Source organism: Zosterops lateralis (assembly GCF_965231275.1).
Source record: "Zosterops lateralis genome assembly, chromosome: 13".
Taxonomy (NCBI): domain Eukaryota; kingdom Metazoa; phylum Chordata; class Aves; order Passeriformes; family Zosteropidae; genus Zosterops; species Zosterops lateralis.
Genome location: NC_139773.1, coordinates 7332422 through 7354407, shown reverse-complemented (window position 1 = coordinate 7354407; position 21986 = coordinate 7332422). Strand labels below are relative to the sequence as shown.

The window sequence follows — 21986 nt, the reverse complement described above, 5'->3', positions numbered from 1 at the left end:
TGGGACCGATATAAAAGTGCCATGAATTATGGCATAATACCAAAATAGGATGAAAATTGTCTGCAAGGTGGCAGGACATGGAACTGACAGAGGCTGAGGCTGTCTTACAGGAATTGGGAATCTCTGGAGACTCTTCAGACCTCCCTTGGGCAGTTCAGGGGAGGTTGTCATGCTGGTGCCCCATCATGAGCTTTGGCAGTGAAATTGTGCAGATACAGAGGCTGTGGGGCAATCCAAAAGTTGTGGGAGAAAGTTAGGAGCTAGGAGGAGTTTGGAGGCTGGAATGAGCATATATTGGAATAAGAACTTAGGAGCTTCAGGTCCTGTGAAAACTAAGATCACCTTTCCATGGGAGCAAGCTGAGGAGATAACCTGTGTAGGTGATGTGTAACCCTGAGTGTTGATTTTATGAAAATACTGATATGCATCTTCTAGGATAGTGAAGTTTCATAGGCTGAGCATAGTGATGCAGAAATTGTCGTAAGGTAGGAATACAGCCAGGGGCAACAGAGTTCTAAAAGATAATGTGGTGGGGAGTGGACAGAGCAGAAATTACCACAGAGGATAGAGGATCACCCCAGGACAGTACCCAAAGCCAATGGAACTTTTGTCTCCTTCTTTGCTTTACTCTGATTTAGTTACGGATTTGTTGGATGAGAAGACCACGCCAGAATCTTCTCAGTTGCAAATGGTTTCACTGCCTTCTACATTATAGTATGTAAAATCCTGTAATTATTTATGTGGGATGTGGTAAAGGCATTTTACAGAAAGCAAATGAGAATTTGCCATCAATGCATCTTTCATATGAATGCAGGTAATGAAATTGCATGAGGTAAATAACTACACTCTTAAAAATAGCAAATACAAAAAATATTTTGCAAAAATATGATGTATTATAAATTTAAAATCTAGGGTTTTCATTTTTTTAGTTCAAAAATAAGAAACATGGAAGTACAGAGTGCTGATGGTGTTGCAGTACTGGAAGATTGCATAGGTTTTTCTTTAACAAAAACAATAAGCAAAGTTGAAGAAAAACTAAAGAAAGGAGTCTTACCAGACTGTCAAGACGATGATATTTTTCCAAGGGCTGGAAATGAAATGGGAGCAGGTAAGTTTCCTTCCATGGTTAGTACCTTTATTCTTGCTTCATGTCTGATAGAAATGGGTTTTCCTGGGCAAAGAAAAAAGGAGTTTCTGTAAAAATTACAGGGAAAATTCTAAAGCTCTTAACTTAAAGGAAAAGGGAAAGAAGATTTTTCTTCTTTACGTAGTTCTAGAGGAAGATCAGGTCACATATGAATGATTATGTGGAAAAGTGAACTTTTATCTTCCTTTCTACCTTTGTAGCGTGGTAGTTGGATGGTTACATATGTGGAATAAGTGCATAACATTTGATTAATTTCACTGGGGAAACAGAACTACAGCATTCTAAGCTTGTATTTCCAAAAAGATGAGCTCCAGTCTTTGCACCGACCCTGCCTTGAGAGGCAAAAGCCTTTCCTCAGACCAGTGCTGTGGATCTCAGCAAGTGGCTGAAACGAGGTAATGTTTCAGCTACAGTGCTTGAATTAGAATCCTACAGATATTTTCCCACCCCAAATGGTGTGTTTATGTCTGTCCTAGAAACAGAACAGGGGAAGGATTGCAGCATTTGCTAGCAAGGCTAAAGGCATGACACACATCCGTGTTTTTGGTTCTGGTGTGATAAAAGTGAGTTTATGTGGTTCCTTACAATGCTGAAGTGAGCATGAAGTCAGAGATTCCCTGCAGTAGCTGGAAGTGCCTGAGCCCTCTCCTTTTGATCTAACAGCTTGATGTCAACAAGCATGCCAACACAGAAATAGCTTGGTTTCTAACCTCATGTAATTCTATGCACATCTTCTGTTACCAAGTCTCCCATAACAGATCCTCAGATAACTTTTAAAGTTTTCTTCCTGAACCAAAAAGAAATTGCTTTGGCTTGCATTGGAAACTTACACCAAATTAATTCAAGGCAACTTAAGAAGAGTTATTACTGGTGCCTTGTAATCAGGGACCAAAGGCATGTATTGGAGTATTGAGAATTGTTTCTGTAACTTTAAAGATGAAATAAAAATCCTCTGAATTGATTTTTGCCTTTTGGATTTGATATTGACTGTTTCGAACACTCTGAATGCCTCCTTAATGCGGTAAATAAGCAATTGCAGAGCATTCCAGCAGTGTCAGACTCTCAGAACAGTTAGGGTGTTCCCAAGGAAGCAGGCACAGGTATTTTGCAGGCCCTGTTACAGAGAGGGTTCAGTGGGAATCTCCCTAATAGATTCCTTAGGCCTGTGTGCCTGTGCCCAGCTGTTCAGGCCAATGTGCTGATGAGGTTCCATAGCATTTGCCTTTCCTTGAGCTTCTTGCAGCACTCCTGGAACTGGGTTCCCTGTCTTTATTTCATGATCACAGATTACCACCGTACAGCCATTTTTCTGCCAACACAGTAGCTTAGACATTATTTTAGTCTGGTTTTGGGGGTTATAATTCGACTCTGCAGTAACTCTGTGCAATGATAGAAGCACACAGACTTAGAGAAGACTGAACACGCAGCTCTATTTTTGCTACTATGCCCTTATGCACAGGAATAAAACACCTGAATGTATTGTTGTATGTCACATTAATCTTCATCTTATCTCAAGATTTCAAGAAATCAGTTCTTTCTTGTAGGGTATTAGAGTCTCTCCAATGTCCTTTTCTTGTTTACCAGTCCCTAAATATTTGGTTATTTTATAACCCAAGACCATCCTATGAAGTGATACTCCCCCTTTTCAGCCTCATCAGGTGATTAAAATTGACTAGTTGGGAAGCTAATGGTTTAATTATCTTTACCCCTTATCAGAATTCAGATTATTTGGCTCATGGGCACCTCTCAAGACTCTTCTAGCTCTAGTTGTACACTTGCATTTTCACAGGTTTTATTACTAAGTGCTCTTAATGACACACAGCTGAGTAAGACAGAAGCTGTCTGTGGACTAACAGCTGAGTAAAAGAGGAAACAAAATGGTAAAAAGAACCAGTTTTTACAGGCAGCGGTATAGCCCTAGAGGAATCTGTCATGGAGCTTACCTTGATAGCTGGTAAAGAAATTTGTCTATGAAAAAATGATTTTGGAGTAACTAAAACTGATGCTGAAGTATTGCAAAAGAATTTCATAGTACTGAGTGAGGTGATAAGCACAAATTTATATTCTGTGTTAAAGAGTGCAAAGTAACATTGACAGAAAACACAGCTTTCCAATCCCACTTACTACACAACTCCAGTTACACCTACTACTGAGCTGGACTTACCTTAATTGGTGATAACTAAATAACTCCAAAACCATAAGCTTACTTCCTGTTCACAGTGGAAAAGGCAATAAATTTTTAGAAATCCTTCAGAAGACAGCAGAAAACAGAATATTGTACTGTTACCATTATGCTATTATATAATTGATGCTACCTCCTCTTGAGAATGGCACAGTTCTGCACACCCATCTCAAATCCAGGATGTAGAACTAGCAAAGGTAAATGTTCAGAGTGTACAGTGCAATGAGAAGTGTAGAACAGCTTGAATTTGAATCTTCAGTTTGAAAACAAAACAATTAAAGGCAGTATGAAAGCTCTGTAATGCAAACAGTAATGGTAAAGGGAAAGCTGTCTTTCTCTAATGCAAATACTAGTAAGTGCCACATTAAATGGGATTTAAAGTGAGCTACACAAAGTGTCTCTCTTTCACATAAAGCATAATTAAATTAGCCAGCTCATTGCCACAGGATGTGGTAAATGCTGAACTACAATATGTTTTATGAAGAAAATCAAATAACTTAATAATATAGAAGTACCTGAAAGAGGAATAAACATGAAGGTTTCATTATGATCTCTGTCTTGATAGCTACTGTTAGCAGAAGCTAGCAAGGATATAACAGGAGGAATAAAAGTCAGCCTGTATCTTATTTTTTCATGATGTTTTCCTAAATTGTACTTATTATTGGCCTCTGCAGAGGTAGAGCTTAAGCTGCAATTGATGAGGGAAGGTGGGTGAAATTAAACAAATTCCTGTTAGAGCAAATGAAAATATGTACCCATCCATTTCTCCACTCTTAGCTCTGGATCCTTCTCCTTCACTTTATTCTTTTCCTCTTGTAACTACTGTGAATAATGGTTATTCCTCTGTTAGCCAACTTGATCCTCAGACTGTTTCTGTGCTTGGTGCTTGTGGAAGTCCAGGGGAGGTTCCTTGTGAATGATCTGGGGAATAGGAAGTATGAGAACAGACTGTTCACACACAGCTTGTTTTGTCCTGCCAGTCCATTTCTTGGCTGTCCAAGAGAAAGAAAGTATTTCATGTGGAAAAAACATCTGATTACATGGATTTAATATTAAACTATTAATTGAAGAATGTTAGCAGTGTACTTTTAAAAAGCATAGACTACTGTGTGGGAGCAGAATCTACCTGTTAGGAGGGGTTTGCAGCCTACATTGAATTCCTTGTTGTGCACAGTTTACAATTATACTTTGGCTGTAACTACAGAAATCCAGGTGGACAGGTGGATTGCAATGTAGACATGCCCTACAATATAGTTTTGTTGACTGCAAACTCAGGAAGTGCTGCCATGTACAGCATGGTATGATGCAAGTATTCATTTCAATTTTGAGCATTATGAGTGTTACATTTTAAAGATGTCAAGTTCAGTCATTAAAAGGAAAAAATCTATACAAAGCTTTGCCTAAGAATGAGAAACCTGCAAACACTTTTTTAGAAATCTGAGGTTTTATTTGCCTATTTCTCTTCAATAATTATAAACTGCGTAATGTGGTTTTAAATACAAGAAGATGAAAGTGAGTTCTTGGATCAGTTTTTTTTTTTTTTTTCTGCATTGAATAATGAGTACTTGTGTATATTAAATGTTACTTTTTATATTCACAGAAGCTCAAATCAGACTTCTTAAGGCAAAGTTACGTGTGACACAGGAAGACCTGGCAAATGTAGTGTTTGAATGCAGGAAAAAAGTAAGAGATTCATTTTTTAATCTAGAAATGGAATAGGTTCCTCTTTAACAAATAATCCCAAACCAGAATTCTCTCAACTTTTCTTTTTCAAGTTTTAAGAATTAAAGTTCTATTTTGTTCAAATACCATACAAATTTAGAGTCAGGGGTGGTAATTTCTGTGTAACTGTGATCTTGGGCTAAAAGCTTGTAAAATGCACTTAGTGGAAAATAATTTGGGACAGGAAAGAACCACTGGGAATGAAGACATGCCCCAGCCACTGTGGTGCTGCAAAATCTCAAACCATCACTGCTGGGAAGGTGAGCAGAACCTGAGGAAAAGGAGGAAGAAAAAGTAGCAGTGAAATGCAGATTGTGGAGTTCAGAGAGAAGGAGAGTGGTGCCCAGAGCCAGCTGCTGGGATGAGACGGATGTTTAGGGTAGAATGAGAAATAGAACAGCTTGAGAAATACAGTCAGGTGCTTTTGGTGTCATCTGTGGATCAAAGTGTGCAAAGAGCTTCCATTTGAAGTGGAATATTGTAATCAAACCAGAAATTAGGCTTTCTCTGTTCTCAAGAGTACAGTTGATGCAGAGGACAATGTTTGGAATTACATACTTGGGCAGATCAGAGTGAACTTAGAGCATCGTGAAGCTACACTGATAATTCAGTGTTACAATGTACAAGTGAGTTTTATGATCTGCACTGCCTGGCAGTGATGCTCTTGAACTGTAAAAACTTTAGTAGTTCATATCTGTCTGCCAGAGAGATCACTTCTTATTCATGTCTTTGTAATCAAGCAAGGGTTTTGAACTAACTTTCCGTTTTACATAACTGGTTTATTTTTAGTTGTGGTCTCTTAACTTCAGAATGCTTTTTTCCACCTATTCCCCAGGCCCAAATGTGATGATGACATTAAGGACATGTGGCAAAACACCTATTTATTTTCTTACAAGCTTTTAATTTAGTGTTAAGGAGCAGGATGATAGTAAATGAGTTTTTTGAGTGAAGTACATGAACAAAATCCTTACAACTAATTAGATTTTGGTGTTTTATATCTATATTTTATTTTATTTTTATCAACACAGGTGCTTCTGCATTTCATTACTTCTATGCTGTGATCAGAAGAAAGTTGGTACATTGGATTTTAAAGACATTTTCATTTTAAAATCAAATATAATTTTGTCAGTAGCTATTGAACTTCATCATTCCATGCCAAAATCACTACAGAATTCAGTTACTGTAGCAGATGACAGAAGAAAACCTTGTACTTATTCTTGTCCTGCTCCCTTAGCACTTTGTATGTAAATGTATCATTTTGGGTTCTAGTTTTTCTGGTGTGAAAATAACATTATTACATTCAGAAGGTCGCAGAAATTTCATTTTGGCAAAGCCTTGGGATAGATTTTGGGTTTGGTTCCATTTCACAGTTCAATTGTTATAAGGAGGCAGTAAATCTGTTTAAATTTAAAGAGGTGGGAGTTTCTGAGGTGCATGAAGTCATGAGAAGCTTAGGATAAAGCACACAGATTTCCCAGGTGGGAAGCTTGTATTCCAAGGGACTGAGAGAACCGCAGAGAGAGATGTTTTTCACAGAAATTCCATTTCTGTATGTGCCTTGGTTTCTTTTTCTTAAAGAAAAGCAGGGCATAATGTGTCTCTGAAATAATCTACATTAGTATTCACTTACAACGTTTGAAAGGTTAGAAAAGAAAAATGCCTTGAATTATAATGCTTAATGTGGGATGTAATTGCCAGTAGGTCATGAATCTAAGACAGGACTTGCTTCATGTTAAGAGAATCTTAAATTTGAATACTTGATGTATCCTGGATCATTAGCTTGCTTTTAAGTCAAAACCAGATAATCTCCTAAAATATAATGGAGTGGTTTATCAGTAATTATATTCTTTTCTTTTCCCCATAATTTTTCCTAATATGTGCATTTAGCTATTCTCACAAAAATATCACAAAATATCTATGTGCCACCATTTTTCATATAATTCTATAACATTTTGATTATTTTCAAAACCTTTGAGCCATGAGAAGTGTTTTACATACTGCTACAAGACAGTTTCAAGTAAAAGACTGCAGAAAATTAAATGAGAAAAGTGTTACTGGTTTTTAAAGTATTATCTTGGTAAAATGGTGTTTTGTTTTCTTACTTTTACTCGTTGCTATTTCTAAATCTACAGCACATATATTCTTACTGCCTTTTATTTGCATTGTTACTGCATTACCATCCTGCTTCCTTGCAATAATTTAGTTGAGTTTTTTGCTAATTACTGCCATACAGGCTGATGAAAATCAGAATTTAGAAACTCGGCTTAAAGATACTGAAGAAGAAAACGCGAGACTGCAACGAACAATCAGCCTGCAGCAGTCTCAGACTGAGAAGTACAAAATGTTGTCACAAGAAGCAAACAAAAAAAATGAAGGGTTACAACAAGAGGTCACTGCACTAGAAAAGGTATTGCAGATAGTCTCATTTATCTCAAAAAAGGGAACAAACCCACATCAAATTACCCTCTGTTGCCTGATGGATTGATAGAGCCATGTCCAAAGATCTGATTAGTGTTTCAATGCCTGTAAATTTATAAATTGTATTTTTAAATGGCCTATTTTTTTAAAAAAAAGAAGAAATTATATATTTTCCTAACTGCTTTTTTTCTGCTTCTACAAACATATATTTCTGTGTTTTAAAAATAAATTCCTATGTAAAAGACACATAAGAGACAGAACTATATTTTCAAAAACTGCTGTCACATTTAAAAAGGAATCCTGAAAAGTACAAGGAAAATCCATTTCCCGGGTTTTAATTATACTTTTTAAAAAATTGCTTCTGTAAATTCTACTGTAAACTGTAGAACCTAGTGAACATTTTTTTTAAAACCACCTGCAGATCACAGTATCTTCTGCAGGTGAAAGGAGGGATGTGTGTTGCTGGAGCAGCAGGCACTGCTGAGCGCGGCCGCTGCTGTCCCACAGCGGTGCCCGTGCCTGGCGCAGCAGATGGCTGCACACACAGCTTGCTTTGTTTGCAACTTAATCTTAAGGGCAGCATGTGTTTTTCTTTAATTACTCAGAGCTAGAGAGGTTGACTTCGAAACCATGTCATACATACAGTGTTGGGTAGTACATGTAACAGCCAGGAGAATATTTCAGTTAAAAAACTCGGGAAAACATAACACAGCTCAGCCCATTAAAGTCTCATGCTGCCATTATATCATAGCATGGATTTGTGTGGCCATGCCTGTCTCTTAATGTTTTTTAGTTCTGGCATTTTAAAACTAACATGGTCTTTGTGGTTTTTTGTGCTGATACTTGGAGGTTTTAAATTTCCTTATACTGATTGTGATTCTGTGAGGAAAAAATATTCAGTACTAGTTTTCTGTATAGCAGAGAGAGCACAAATGAAATTTTGGGGCTTTCATTGCTTTTTCTGTTGTTGCAATGCAGATGATGGTAAACCTAAGGTGTGATACTTGCTTCCCCAGACTCCTTAGATTATCAAGTTTTTGTAAGTTCATTAATTGCCCAGGTACTTTTTATATGTGCCCAGGCAAAGATTCTCACCTGCTTTTCACAGTTTACCTGAAATATGGTAACTACTTTGTTATTTTTACATTTTATTCTTTTGGTGTTTAGTCTCTGTAAACATTACTGCTGCAGCACCCATCTAAGGCAGTAACTGATGCTCCCAAAAATTTCCATCTTTTTCTTTCCAGCATTCCAATTATTTTTTCTATCTAGGTGGTCTAATAAAGGCTGTCACCTCTCTCATCTCTTTCTCACCATTGGTCTACAAGAACATTCCTTCCTTTGTGTTCTCTCTCACTTTTTCAGCCTATATGTGTTAGATAGTGGTCTGGGAAACACCAAAGTTGTACTCTTACTCTTTTTAAGTTTTTGTGCAGGGGTTTATCACTTGCCTTGAAGAAAGGCTTGAGGCTAAATACACCTTCTCTCAAAACTGTTTTTTGGGGAGGTGTTGCTGAGCTTCCTAAAGATAGCAGTGCTGCCTACACTGCTGCTGGGAGGACAGAAGGCCTGGTGAGGGTTACTCATGGGCCATCACAGCCCCTGCTGCTACTCAAGTGCCTCAGCCATGGCAGAACAGTGGGGAAAATCCAGAAACTGAAATGAGATGCAATTTTAAAACACAGTACTTTATCCTCTCCCCTCTTAGAGAAACATTATATGAGAAAACTAATCCAGCTTTGACTCAAGTATTGAAGAAATGGCAGAAACCTTGCCTAGTTACAAAATAAAAAAAAATATTTCAGGCATTTTTAAGATTATAAACTTGGAGTTGAATATATTTAACAACATACCTTCACTGGATGACTTGCAAAAAAGGTCCTTGATAAGGTATTATGTGTGACAGTAAATGTCAAAAATCCCTAAGAGAATTCTTACAATTCTTTCATTAAATGACCTGATTAGCTGATAAGTAAGTTGCATTGCATGTAGACTATTTTTTTTGGTCATTAAATGCCTGAAAGACTATATTCCAAAGCTTTTCATATTAATGCAGAATAAAATACATAGCATGAAAGATGTAATAGTCTTTATTCACAGCTCCATCATCTTGATCCAAGACAAAGAGGTCAATTAGTTTGTATTTCTTGGATAAATGATGTGGAAGTCTTGAGTAACCACCACAGAACAGGTGTGGAATTGAGCAAATAGAACAATTACTCAGAAATGAAGCAGTCCGAGGGTTGCCTCACTATCAGTAAGCCCCCTCTCTGCCTTGATTTGGTTAAAAGAATCTTCCTGTGGCTGTTACTAAAAATTTGATACTTTAAAGAAAAACTCTATTTCTTTTTCATAAAACACAGGATGTGCCCTTTCTGCCAGAACTGTTTATTTCTTTTACTTTGTATGTTATCTATATTCCCTGATCTTTAGTCTCATTATTCTGCTCCTCAACTTGGTCTCTTTCTCTTATTTCCCCACTTACAGCACTATGAAATACTGTCAGAATCAACTGCTTTGATTGGTGCCATAACACTTGAACTGTTTTCTCCTAGATGAAGTAGTTACTACCCTCAGCCATCTTCAGTAGGCTGCTTTAACTTCTTGTGGTAATTGCATGTAGTAATCTCTGGGGCAAAGAGGTGAAAGGAGCAGGTGGGAAGAAGCAGCTGAGAACATGAGCCACCATTCCAAAATCTGCCACAGAGTAGACATAGCGATATTTTTTTTCTCTTTTTCTGACTGATCATACAAGGCTTTTCAGTCAACCCTGTGGTCTTATACGATCAGCTTCACAATTACTCCCAGAGAAGCTTAAAAAAAATAAAGATGAGAAAAATCCTTTTTCAAGATTTCAAAGGAGAAGGGGATGTTTTAACAGTAGAATTGTCTTTGAGACAGATTCTGTCTCCAGGCCATAGAAGTTCACAAGACCCTTCAGCTTTCAAGGGTGAGCTTTTTGTGTGCTGTTGATACAGGATTCATTAGAACACCACAAATCTATTTCATTATTCATTATATTTTCATTGGGTTTGTCCTTTGCTTCCTCAACAGGAACTGGAGAATCTAAAGCGTGCCCAAAAACAGGCTGCAGCCACTCAGAGTGCAACAGAGGTTCGTTTAAACAGGGCCTTGGAAGAAGTGGAAAAGTATAAAGTGGAGCTGAATAAATTGAAGCAAAGCAACAAGGTACTATGACTCAGGAAAACAATTTCCAGTCTATAATCACTCAGTAATCAGAGATATAAAAGCTTGATGGGCTTTGGAAGCTTCATATTAGGCAGCCCCAAAATTAACTTGGAGCAAGTCACAAAAGGCCTCAATGTTATCTTAGAGGATACTGCTGCAACCTCTGCAGGAAGAAGAAATGTACAGAATGAAGTTATAGCCTTTGTGATTTTCCTCATTTGTGTGAAAATTAGACATGTTTAGAAAGAGGGAGAAGTACACATACACACCTAATACAAACAAAGGCAAACCGTGGCTCTTATTGCCAAGATTTTTTTTCTTTTTTAAGTTGTAGTGTGGGAGTATTTTGATTAATTCCATTTCTTTTCAGAAGTGTCATGTGTGGCTACTGTTTGTTATTTCCTTATGTAATGCCAGGTTTCACTGGTTAAAGCACCATTTTCATAATTAATACATTTCTCCTTTTCTTCCCTTGGTAGGATGTAGCTAACCAAGAACTCAAAACCATAGAAGAATTAAAAACAGAAAACAAGAAACTGCAAAAACAAAAAGGAGAGCTAATTACAGGTTTTAAAAAGCAGTTAAAGTTAATTGATATTTTGAAGAGACAAAAGGTAAGGAGCAGACTGTGGATGTATTTCAGTTAACAGCCTGTAGCTAAATGTGTCTGTGTCCAGTAAAGTCATCCTGAAAACTGAGTTTACATGGAAGGAAATTAAAATGAGAGGACTGTATACTAAGAGATATTGCCCAAATCAAATTATTTTCCACTTACTAGTTCCATCACACTTTTCACTTAAAATACTTGGGATGTGTGCAGTCATTTCCTTCAGTTTTCCTTCTGAGGCTGCATGAGACATGTGGAGCTATGGGCTGGACAGGACCTTAACACAGAGTGGGTCACCTCCAATTGCTTACTCTGCTGAATCTCATGGGATTCATTTTGGGATGGAGTCAATGCACTTCTTGCACTCTCAAATCAAAGCTGTAAGACAGCTAAAGCAAGCAATGTATGGTGGCTTGTTGAGCAGAACCCTCTTTAAGAAGGGCCAGGCTTAGAGATAAGAAAGTAGAACATTTTATTTACCCTTTGTGTACTCAGTGATCACCAGACATTTAGTAAACACTTTTGAAGCCCTTGAACCCCTAGAGGAAGAATAGTTTTGTATGAAATGGCAACTTCAGGGTGCAAAATACACACACTTATCCTTAGAACTGGGAATTGCAATATGAAACTACACCCTTGAGTCTGGAATACCTCCCCAACACAGGGCAAGGGAGGACAGGTGAGTGGAATAAGAGGAAGTGAGGTTGCTTATATATTCCAGTGCAAGAGAATTCTTCTGGCAGTAACAGGATGCTGCCAGAGGAGATCCTGGGGATTCATCTAACAGCAACAGGGCTAGCTTAGCCTTCAGCTGGCCCTTCTGTCTCTGGAAGTTTATTTTGACAATGAAAACTACACAGCATTCACTCAAAATATGTTATTTCAGATGAGGTAGTTTGTTGTCCTCTGTAAAATGAATTCACTGAAATGAGCAGCATTTCTGTTTGACTGGGAACCAAACCCGTGGTCTCAGACAAATGTCACAAACTGCATTAAATACATTTTTAAACAATTACAAATGCTGTATCAGAACTGCAGATAGGAAGGAAAGTCACTTACCTTTTCTTACAAAAAGTGTTACTCACAGAAGAAGGATGCTGTGAGTTGTCCTTTCTGAAGAGACTCTGTGTGGAGGAACATGGAAGAGACTGGGGCTGACCCTGCCCCTTGCAGCTTCTGGCAGAAGGCACGGGGGAAGGGCAGCTGAAGTTCACATGTGCTCAGTATTCACAATCAGTGGAAGAACTTCAAATCTATTTCAAACAGGCCTTTTGTTGAATGAATTAGAAAACCCTGATTTAGGCTATTTGTGTAGTATTTGTGTGGCAGGTTCAGATGCACAGAGCAGACAGAGCCTGAAGAATGATAGAGGGAAAAAATTCCCTGAAGACATTAAATACGAGAAATAAGATAATTTGCCTTGTAATAGTTTTAATGTTAAATTGTATATTGATCAGCTTGAAAGAATGTGGACCAGTTTTCTTATATGTGTTCTTCAGAAGTCACAAAAGTTCTTTTTCAGGAATTTCTGTGCTTTATTAAAAGCCATAAAATATCCCAATTAGCCAGGATTTTGTATTGGTCATTCACATTATTTTACCTTCTGCTCTCTTTTTTTCTTTTTTTTTTTTTTTTTTTTTTTTTTTTTTTTTTTTTTTTTTTCAGATGCACATTGAAGCTGCCAAGATGCTTTCTTTTACTGAAGAGGAATTCATGAAAGCCCTTGAGTGGGGAAATTATTGATCCCATTAAATAACTTCTGTTTGAAGGATGAGTCAGATGGTACATTATTTTGAGACTGTATATGAGTCCTTGTTAAGAGTTAATAACTGTATATCCCACTGAATTGATTTTGTTGATTTTGCTCATATTTAAATAGTTTAACTTTTTTAAGCCTGATAGCTTGTGTTGTCATATGAAACACAAATTTCTACTCCATTGTCAGGCCAAACTGTCCATTCTGTAAGGAGCAGAGAAGCACAGACCATGCAAGGAATATTCCACCAAGTGAACTTTGTTATCAGTTTGCTCTGTTGTAGCATTTTAAACTGTGCCTTACCTATGGTAATATTCACTCCAAGGAAGTCAGGATTTAGTCTAAGAAAATTCCTTGTTGCAACAGAAATAAACTAACCAGTGATCCAGTTGAGAAGAAAATGTCATGTCCTTTTTAAAACACGTGGTTGGAAAATTGGCCTTGTCTGTTCTCTGTAACAGATCTCCCCACAAAGCTAGCTGGTCTGGCATCTAATTTAAGCACCAACAGCTCTTTTATAGAAATGACCATAACTTGTTTTAGCCATTACATCTTAGCCCCTGGCTGGCCTAACCATACATGAGACTTGCTCTTCATTGCCCAGACAGACTCCACAGTCCCGTGGAACTATATTGTGTATAACTGTTTCTTTAGTCAAGGTAAAAGTATTAAACTTTTCCCTGGCCATCAGCTGCTTCTTTGGGATGTAGGCAGGAGCAATAACTCCATATTCACAGGTGCTCTACAAGCATTACATCTTTAAAACTTTCATTAGTCATCATTGTAATCAATAACTAAAAAACAGATTCAGGGTAGATGAGCTGAGCCTGTTGTGTGTACATTAACGAACAGGAGCAATACAAGCCTGTGCTGCTTGCATGAACCTTTGCCAGACCTCAGCTGTTTCAATGGATTCCTCTCTCAGTGTGAGTAGGAACATGGGAAAAAATAGTCAGTTTATGCACTTAAAGAGTGGTATAAACATTAGTTCTGACCTCAGAATGACACAACTTCTCTGCTTAGATCCTACCAGTGAAGTACCTCAGACCTACCTCATGGAGATGAGACACACTACATTTGGATGAGGATTGTAGTAGTGTGATGCCAGTACAGCCACATCTTCCCTGAACTAGTGCATTAGGAGAATCCCTTGGTCCAGACTGGAATACACATGCTAGGTGAGGGTTGTGCTGTGTTGCTGAAGAAAACATTTCTAACATTACTACATGACTAACTGAGAATAATTGAGAACTCCAGAACAGTTTATTGGTGAAAAATGCAAGTGGAGCACACACTCGTATAAAACTAACTGCTCATCTGTTTCGAACTCTGGTTTTAAAATGAAGGCTTTTAATGCTATAAAAAAGGAATTCCTCACTGTTAAAAGCAAATGGAAGTTTTCCCTGGGAATCAGCTGACACCTAGTGGCAAAACAGGAGCTGAGCTGGGGGAAGGTTCAGCTCTCTTCTGAAAGTTCATTACCTCTTCTCTGCTGGTAAGCCAACCTGAAATCTTCTCCAAGCATGTTAATGTCATTTTCATCTTTGATTATTCCCTGCATTAATGGGAAAGAAACATCAGAAGGTAAAACAAAGTAGAGAGATTACTATGGATCTCTGCAATTTTCTATGGAAGAAAATATGATATCCATAATACTGTTATATTATCTTTAAAGCAAGTCTGAAAACCATCACAAAACCTGAACAGGTGAGTTACAAATCAGTGCTAACCCAGAGTCCCCCTTTTGTTCTGCCAAAAGACAACATTTAGCTGCATTCTCTTGCTCACAAGAGTGATTACAGTCAGTGCAGCACAGGAGCAGGTTCAGTAAAATCAAGCAACTGCAGTGAAAAGAGGCCCTGGCTGGGCTGGGGCTCTGTCTCCACCTTTTACCTGTGTTGGAATTACCTCATATAAAGAGATAACTTGGGAAATCAAGTAATGCTGGACAGCTTAATCAAAAAACATATAAACTTACTCGAGGAAGATAACCCAGCAATTTCCATGCATGCTCTTTCAAGAGTTTCTGTCTCTCTTCTTCAATAATTGCACGGATACTTTCTTGTCTCCTCTTCTCTATCTCTCTTTCTTCAAGTTCACGCTCCTACAATAAACAAGTTTTCCTAAATTCTGTTTCTGCTCTGTGAACATTTGTTTCCTCTACTCTCCACAACAGCATAAAGAGAAAAAAAATTAGTGGAATAAATTTTGAACTTCCACTTACTAATTCCTGGTCACAGGAAATTCTCTTGAAAAGGATGGAAAAGTGTATGTAAAACCCCACAAAGCATTGTTTAAACAATACCTGTCTGGCAACTGGAAGGCGATCTCAGACAAAAGAGAAAACTGAATGGCAAGACATGGGGTGAATCTGTTATCCAAGTGTTTGGTGTCAGAATCCCTTCTGAAGGCAGACAGTGTTGAGTTCTGCTGGCTTTTTGGCTCTCAAACAACTTAGTCTGTTCCAACCCTACTGCCCTAATCCAGGAAAAGGAGCAATAGGTATGAATTCTCACATTGGTGACTGGAAATTGCAATTCATGCTACACAAGTGATTTATACCTTATAGAGTATATAAACAGGTCTGAAACCAGCAGTATGGGATTCCATGTCTTGCTTACACCTTTTCTTCCTGAGATCTTTCTTGCTTTGAGACAACCTCAAAGCAAGGCTAGGCCTTCCCCTCCTCACACATCATCATCAATGCAGTTGGCCAGGGATGTGGAACTGGAGCAGTTGTGCTGCTGATCTCATGGCTCCTGAGGAGCCAAGGATATTTGCAGTACACAGCTACACAAGGGCCAGGGATGTTGCTTACCCCAATCTCTTGAGCTACAAAAAAAGTTGGCTCTAAAAATACTTTTTTCTTGTCAGAAACCAAAACAAAGTCCTGGTTCCCTTCACTGTTCTCTGCAATTCCCATCACCTTTCCCTAACAACACCAGCATCATCCCTTGGGATAGTACAAGTATTCCCACATTAAACACTGCTCAAACCAAAGGTGCACGAGGAACTCTCACTTTCTCTGCAATGCACTGTTTGCGACGCTCCTCAAGAATTTTCTGCACGGCCATTTTGTGCTCGAGCTGTTTCATCCTCCGTTTCTGTGCGTTCAGCTGCTCAATGCGATCGTCCTCGGCCAGCTTGGCCAACATCTGCTGCCGCAGAGCTTCCTCCTCTTCTCTCATGGCTTGTTGTGCTGCTGCCTTTAGAGCAAAGTGCTCTTCATACGTCTGCCTTAAGTCTAGGCGCTGCCTTATTCTCTTTTCAATTTCTGCCTATAAAGGAAATTTAGTAAAATGCAGAATTACTGAACATACTGTGAAAAATTCTCAGCAGCAGCAGCCAATCTACTCAGTTTATCTTAGAATAAATCTACCATAGCTCTTAACTCCTAGCATAGCTAACTGGAGCAAACATTCTATATCTGACAGCGCTCTCCAGTATTAATCAGCTTGACAAATGTCACAAGATTCTGAAAATTAAGTCCAAAACCAAAGGAGATGTTTTTTTTCCCATTATGATGAAGGGAATCAACAAGACAGTCATCCTGAGCAACACTCTAAAAATAGCAGTGTTTGCTATCTCAACCTATGTTACATTTTGTTTGTCACTCACAGCAAAGTAAGATGAGTGTGGCCAGGCCTATAGGAAATAGACATGCAGAAAAAGAGCAATTAATTAAACTGCTTAGCTTAAACCTAAACTTGAAAGTTACTGGTATTCTCCTTCACAACATAAATAAATATATAAATGGGGCCATAAGGGTATTCAAAATCTTCATTTGTTTTCCCAGTTGCAATGAAAACTTAAATACATTAGGAACAGAAAAGGAAACTCAAAATACAACATTTTCCCTCCAAAACCTAAGCTAATGTACAAACTGCCTGTCTGACTGAGAACATTTAGGAAATTGTGTTGAAAATAAATACTTTGTGCTAGAACATAACTGGAAACCCCAAAGTCATAAACAACATTGCAGACTTAGAAATCCAGTGTGGAAAAAAATCCCTTCATGTACCTGCCAGTACTTACCATCTCCTTCTGCCTTTCCATCACTTCTTGTTCTTCCAGATACAGATCTTGAAGAATTTGTTCCTTTTCTTTACGTCTCTGTTCTTCTCTTTCCATAGTCTTGGCAAGCTGTTACAAGAAGGAAAGGTTTCTAAATGAAAGACATACATACAACAATTTTTTCTACAATTTCAAATTTTGATACCATGTTTTGAACTCTCTGTTTCTTCTCCTCAGTGTCTCGAACTTTAGCCATCCGATCATCTTCTCTTTGTTGCTGCATGTTGGCAAACTCCATAATTTTCCTATTTTCTTCTTCCATCTCTTCCTGTTTCCTTTTCCTCCAGAGAGCTTGTTCTTTTATAAACTCTTCAATATATGTCTGAGTTTCTCGCATTTTATCTAACTTCCGTTGTTTTTCCCTGTAGACGATGGAAAAAAAAAGTTCAAATAATTATTTTACATACTGCAGAGTAACATTTAATCAACTAGATGCTCACCATTAACAACATATTCCTGAGACTAAGATTTAAATTAATCTCCTTAACCATTCAGCTAGAAACTAGATAGCCAAATTGAAAATACTCAGTAATGAACTGCCCCAAGAAAGGAATCTCATGTCTAACACCTTTCTGGAAGATAGACTGTACACAAAAGTACTCACTGCTGCTGCATTTTATACACACCCCATTCAAAGAGAAAGAAGAGAAGAAAGCCCAATAGCACCACAACCCCTAAACTTCTTGTTTACCCTAAACTCTCCCTCCCACACACAATACCCTGCCCTCAGAAACCTCCTTCCCTGTTCCTAAGACATGCAAACAAAGCATCTGGTGGCAAGGCAGGGACACAAGATGAGGCAGAAATGTGTAATACGCAGTTGTGTCCAGCACAATGGGCCCAATGGAATCCCTCCTGCAAATCAGCTGGATTTCGTATTTGGGGAACAAGGACACGAGACTGACCGTGACATTCTGAATTCATGCAAGTTAGTCTCTTGTTAGCAAAATGTGACCAAGGAAAACTAAAATGGGCCTTCGTCTATATGGAATAGGTACATGCAAATTATCTGTCTGTGCAAATTATGAGTTGCTTTTTTAAAAATGAATAAATAATAAAAATTCAAAATAACTAACATTTGGTCTTCTTCATAGATCTTTTTCACAATTTCATCAATCATAATTTTCTCTCTTAGAAACTCTTCATAAGCCTCTTGCTTCTTCTTCTCCTGTTCCTCAATCTGCTTGTCCAGTTCTTGATGGTATATTTTCTTCTCCTCGTTTCGCTTCAGTTCTGCAGACATTTCTTCTTTCAGGTACCTGTCATAGTCTTCCTTCATCTCTTGGGCCACTTCATCCTCCCATTTCTAGGGGGAAAAAGGCAACACAAGATTCCTTTTCACTCCCACTACTACAACTTGTAATGAAAAACTACAGTATGGAAAGGAATTATGCAGCATTAGCAGAAATTAATGTCTTCCACCTCAATCTATAAATACAGAGCCTTAACACACTTAATAGCTTAATCCAGTCAGTAGAACCCTTGAAGGGCACTCTCAAGATCTGACCAACTTGAGAAGCACTAGAAATACTTAAAGAACAAAGTATTGAGCATTTGAGCACAGGTGGGACTCTCTCACATCAGCACAATGACTGGAATGAGGCTGGGCTACAGAGAACCCTCAATGAGCACATTGCTGTACAGCAACTGCTGCACTCAACCCTCTGTAAAGCATTAACAGCATCAGAATCACCTGCCTGATCACCAGTATCTTTCTTTACATAAATACAAACTTGCAAGTCTTTCTGAAGTTTCCCAGATCACTGTTTAACAACAGTAACATTGTTTTCAACAACCAGACCCTGAGGTAAGGATTCACCACTGTAAACACTTACTGTACAAAGGGTATCATAGTTTTGACTTGGATAAATATTACAAAACCAGTAAAATAACAACTATAACCAGTCATACAGCTAATTCAATCACTACTCCTTCGATTGCAATGGCAAAGTAAACCTTTTTCTTATAGCTAGTTCTTACTGGTTAATTAATCCTTCATAATAAAAAATATTTTTTCAATAACACTGAATGCTTGCACAATATTTTAGATGAAAAAGGTTGAAGGAAAAAACTCTTCTGCACAATCCATACAAAGAGTTATGGGACTCAGGTGCTGGGATACACAAATTACCATGTTCTCATCGTATATAGCTTTTTTTGCAGCAATCTGTGCAGCTCGTTCTTTATTCATATAAGCAGATTTCAGCTTTCTTTCTAACTCTCGAAGTTCAAGACTGGAGGGGAAAAAAAAATTATCCTATTACAAAGGAGTAGGTATCTAGGGGAAAAAATTAAGTTTCCATCACTATTTAAACATAGTATTTTTCATCGGGGCAAACCTGATGAAAAATATTGTTCTAGTTAAGGGGCAGAAAAAGAAAAAAAAATCCATTTAAAACCAAGAATTACCTATATTTCTACATGTGCTATCAACAGTTCTGCATACTTCACCTCTAACTGTATAAGCACAGGTACACATACATACACATGTATGCTCACAGATATGCCCAAGTGTACATAAATATATATTCAAAACGAAAATTTTGCGGATCAACCTTTTTTATTGACAAAATTTTCTTGAAACTAACTTTTTATCTCAAAGTAACTTTTCCTTTCAGGTCTGAGTCGTCTCCACTCCTGCTACAGCTTTCTCAAATCTCGATAACAGCAGCAGCCAATTTGATACAGCTGGGAAATTCTGAATTACCTGTTTGCTCGGACTTGTTGCCTGATCTTCTCATCTTTCATTTTCTCGAGGTCCCGCCTCGCCAGCTCAGCCGCCAGCTTTTGCTCTCGCTCCAGCTGCAGCGCTCTCTGCTTTCTGCTCTCCTCTGCCTGATCAGAACAAACGATTTCTGTACCAGCCTCTCGCACACGCACACTTGGGAGAACGCAAGGAGACCGTGCGGTCAAGCAAGACTACACAAGTCAGTAAATGGTCGTTAATAAGGAAAGTAATAAGGAAAGCTTTAGACAGCCAGAGGTAAAGCCAGGCGAGCACTCCCCCTCAGCCTCCCCCTCCCCGAGCGCGGCCGCCCCCGCAGCGCTCACCGCCCGCAGCGCCTCGTCCATGCGCCGCTCCCGCTCCATCTCGGCCCACAGCCGGGCCGCCCGCCGCCGCCACTCCCGCTCCTCGGCCGCCTGCGGGGGACAGGGTGGCACAGGGCAGCGGCGGGGCCCCGCTCCCGCTCCACATGGCGCCCCCGGTCCCGCTGGCCCCAGCCCCGGTCCTCTCACGGTCCCGCTTTCCTCACTGTCCCGCTCCCCATGCTGCCTCCAGTCCCGCTCCTCGCCGGGTCCCTCTGCCCTCAGTGTCCCGCTCCCATGCCAGCCCCGTTCCCGGTCCCCTCAGGGTCCCGCTCCCTTATGCCAACCCCGGTCCCTGTCCCGGTTCCCTCAGGCTCCCACTCCCCATGCCGCCCCGATCCCGGTCCCCTCAGGGTCCCGCTGCCCTCACGGTCCCATTCCCCATGCTAGCCCCGATCTCGGTCCCGGCCCCCTCACTGTCCCGCTCCTCATGCCGGCCCTGTCCCGTTCCCGGTCCCCTCATGTTCCCGCCCCGCTCCCGCTCACCATCCTCCCGGCCGTTGCTGTGGCAACGCGCGGCGCCGCCGGGCTCCAGGGCGCGGTTTCACTTCCGGGAAGTCTCACTCGCTGATTGGCCAAGATTGTGACCCGACCCTGGCACGTGACCCCTGAATGGGCGGGGTCAGGCCGACATGACGTCACCTCGGGGGGGGACTTTGAAAGATGATCTTTAAAAGCATTTCTTGAATTGTGACTTTAAATTAATGCGCTTGACTCACCTCTAAACACAAACCCCAGGTGGCAGCGTTTAATTAAGAATTCCTCTCCTTCCCAGCTCTGACGATGAGTCTCCAGCAGTTGTGGGAGTTACAGGCACAGGGCAGAACATGAACCATGAACATCACCGGTACAGATGGTTCTGGTAAGTTACTTGGTACAGAATATGCTTTATTCAAGAAAACCCAGGCCTCAATATTCCAGAGAGACCTCACACAGAGCACAATTGCTCCCTACAGTTTTTTCAGATTGACTCTACTCCAGTAAGGAAATAACCTTGTGGCACCAATTCCCCAAACTCTGCCCCCCCACTTTCCTCACCTTAATGTTCCTTCCCACATGGTTAAGTAAAACTAAAGACATTTAAGCTTATTTAAAGCGGTATTTCAAATTCATTAATGTTACCTACTTTATAAAAATTAATTAAAATTAATAAAGCTTAAGAGAAGAACACCTCTGAGAATTAGGTAACAAGTCTGCTTGTTTCTACTGGTACAGTTCTAGATGTGTCTATATCTTTTTGGGATGAAAACACTTATTATTTTAAATCTTTTACAAATTTTCCCAAATTGGTGGAATTCTTTCTGAAGCTTTGGTTATTCTCTGTCCTTTTAATGAGAAAAGTGTTTTCCCACAATGCTTTGGGAAGGGAGGAATAAACTACAGGAGGCCATGTCTTTAAAAAGATACAAGCAGAGAGAGATGAGACAGAAAAAGGTCATAAATGTTCCCTAAATCTTTGCAAGTGGTGTTACCACTATACTTCTATTTTCAACATTAGACAAGGAAACAATTAAATGTCAACCCCCTGCCCCCGTCCCCCAATGATTCCAAGGCACTGACACAGAAAGAAGGAATCTTTTAACTACTCCAGCACAGCAGTGACTTGGAGTGCTCAAGGAGGTGGCAGGACTGGGGGGATAAACCTGCAAAAGATACTTTTGCTGTCCCTTCTCCTCAGTAAACAGATATGTGCCTCACTGGAAATAAATGGAATTTTCTTTCTTACCAAACAAAAGAACAAAATAAAGTCCTTGCCCTTCACTTCAAGAAATAAGAGTGAATTTTACACCTTGAGACCTAAAAT

At 39.4% G+C, this 21986-nt stretch overlaps 2 protein-coding genes across 2 annotated transcripts; one reads left to right on the top strand and one right to left on the bottom strand.

Annotated features, from left to right (window-relative positions):
- Window positions 1-689: 689 nt before the first annotated feature.
- On the top strand, window positions 690-13542 carry TEX9 (testis expressed 9). The gene is made up of 7 exons (XM_083871139.1): window positions 690-814; window positions 930-1108; window positions 4930-5012; window positions 7285-7458; window positions 10524-10658; window positions 11138-11272; window positions 12931-13542. The coding sequence occupies exons 1-7, from the start codon at window positions 792-794 to the stop codon at window positions 13006-13008; spliced, it is 807 nt and encodes a 268-aa protein (XP_083727265.1). The 5' UTR covers window positions 690-791; the 3' UTR covers window positions 13009-13542.
- On the bottom strand, window positions 12306-20219 carry MNS1 (meiosis specific nuclear structural 1). The gene is made up of 10 exons (XM_083871138.1): window positions 20147-20219; window positions 19803-19930; window positions 19227-19329; window positions 18172-18401; window positions 17241-17457; window positions 17057-17164; window positions 16042-16299; window positions 15000-15125; window positions 14504-14576; window positions 12306-12620 (listed from the first exon to the last, which is right to left on the bottom strand). Exons 1-10 carry the CDS (start codon window positions 20183-20185, stop codon window positions 12499-12501), a joined length of 1404 nt encoding a protein of 467 aa, XP_083727264.1. The 5' UTR covers window positions 20186-20219; the 3' UTR covers window positions 12306-12498.
- Window positions 20220-21986: the final 1767 nt, after the last annotated feature.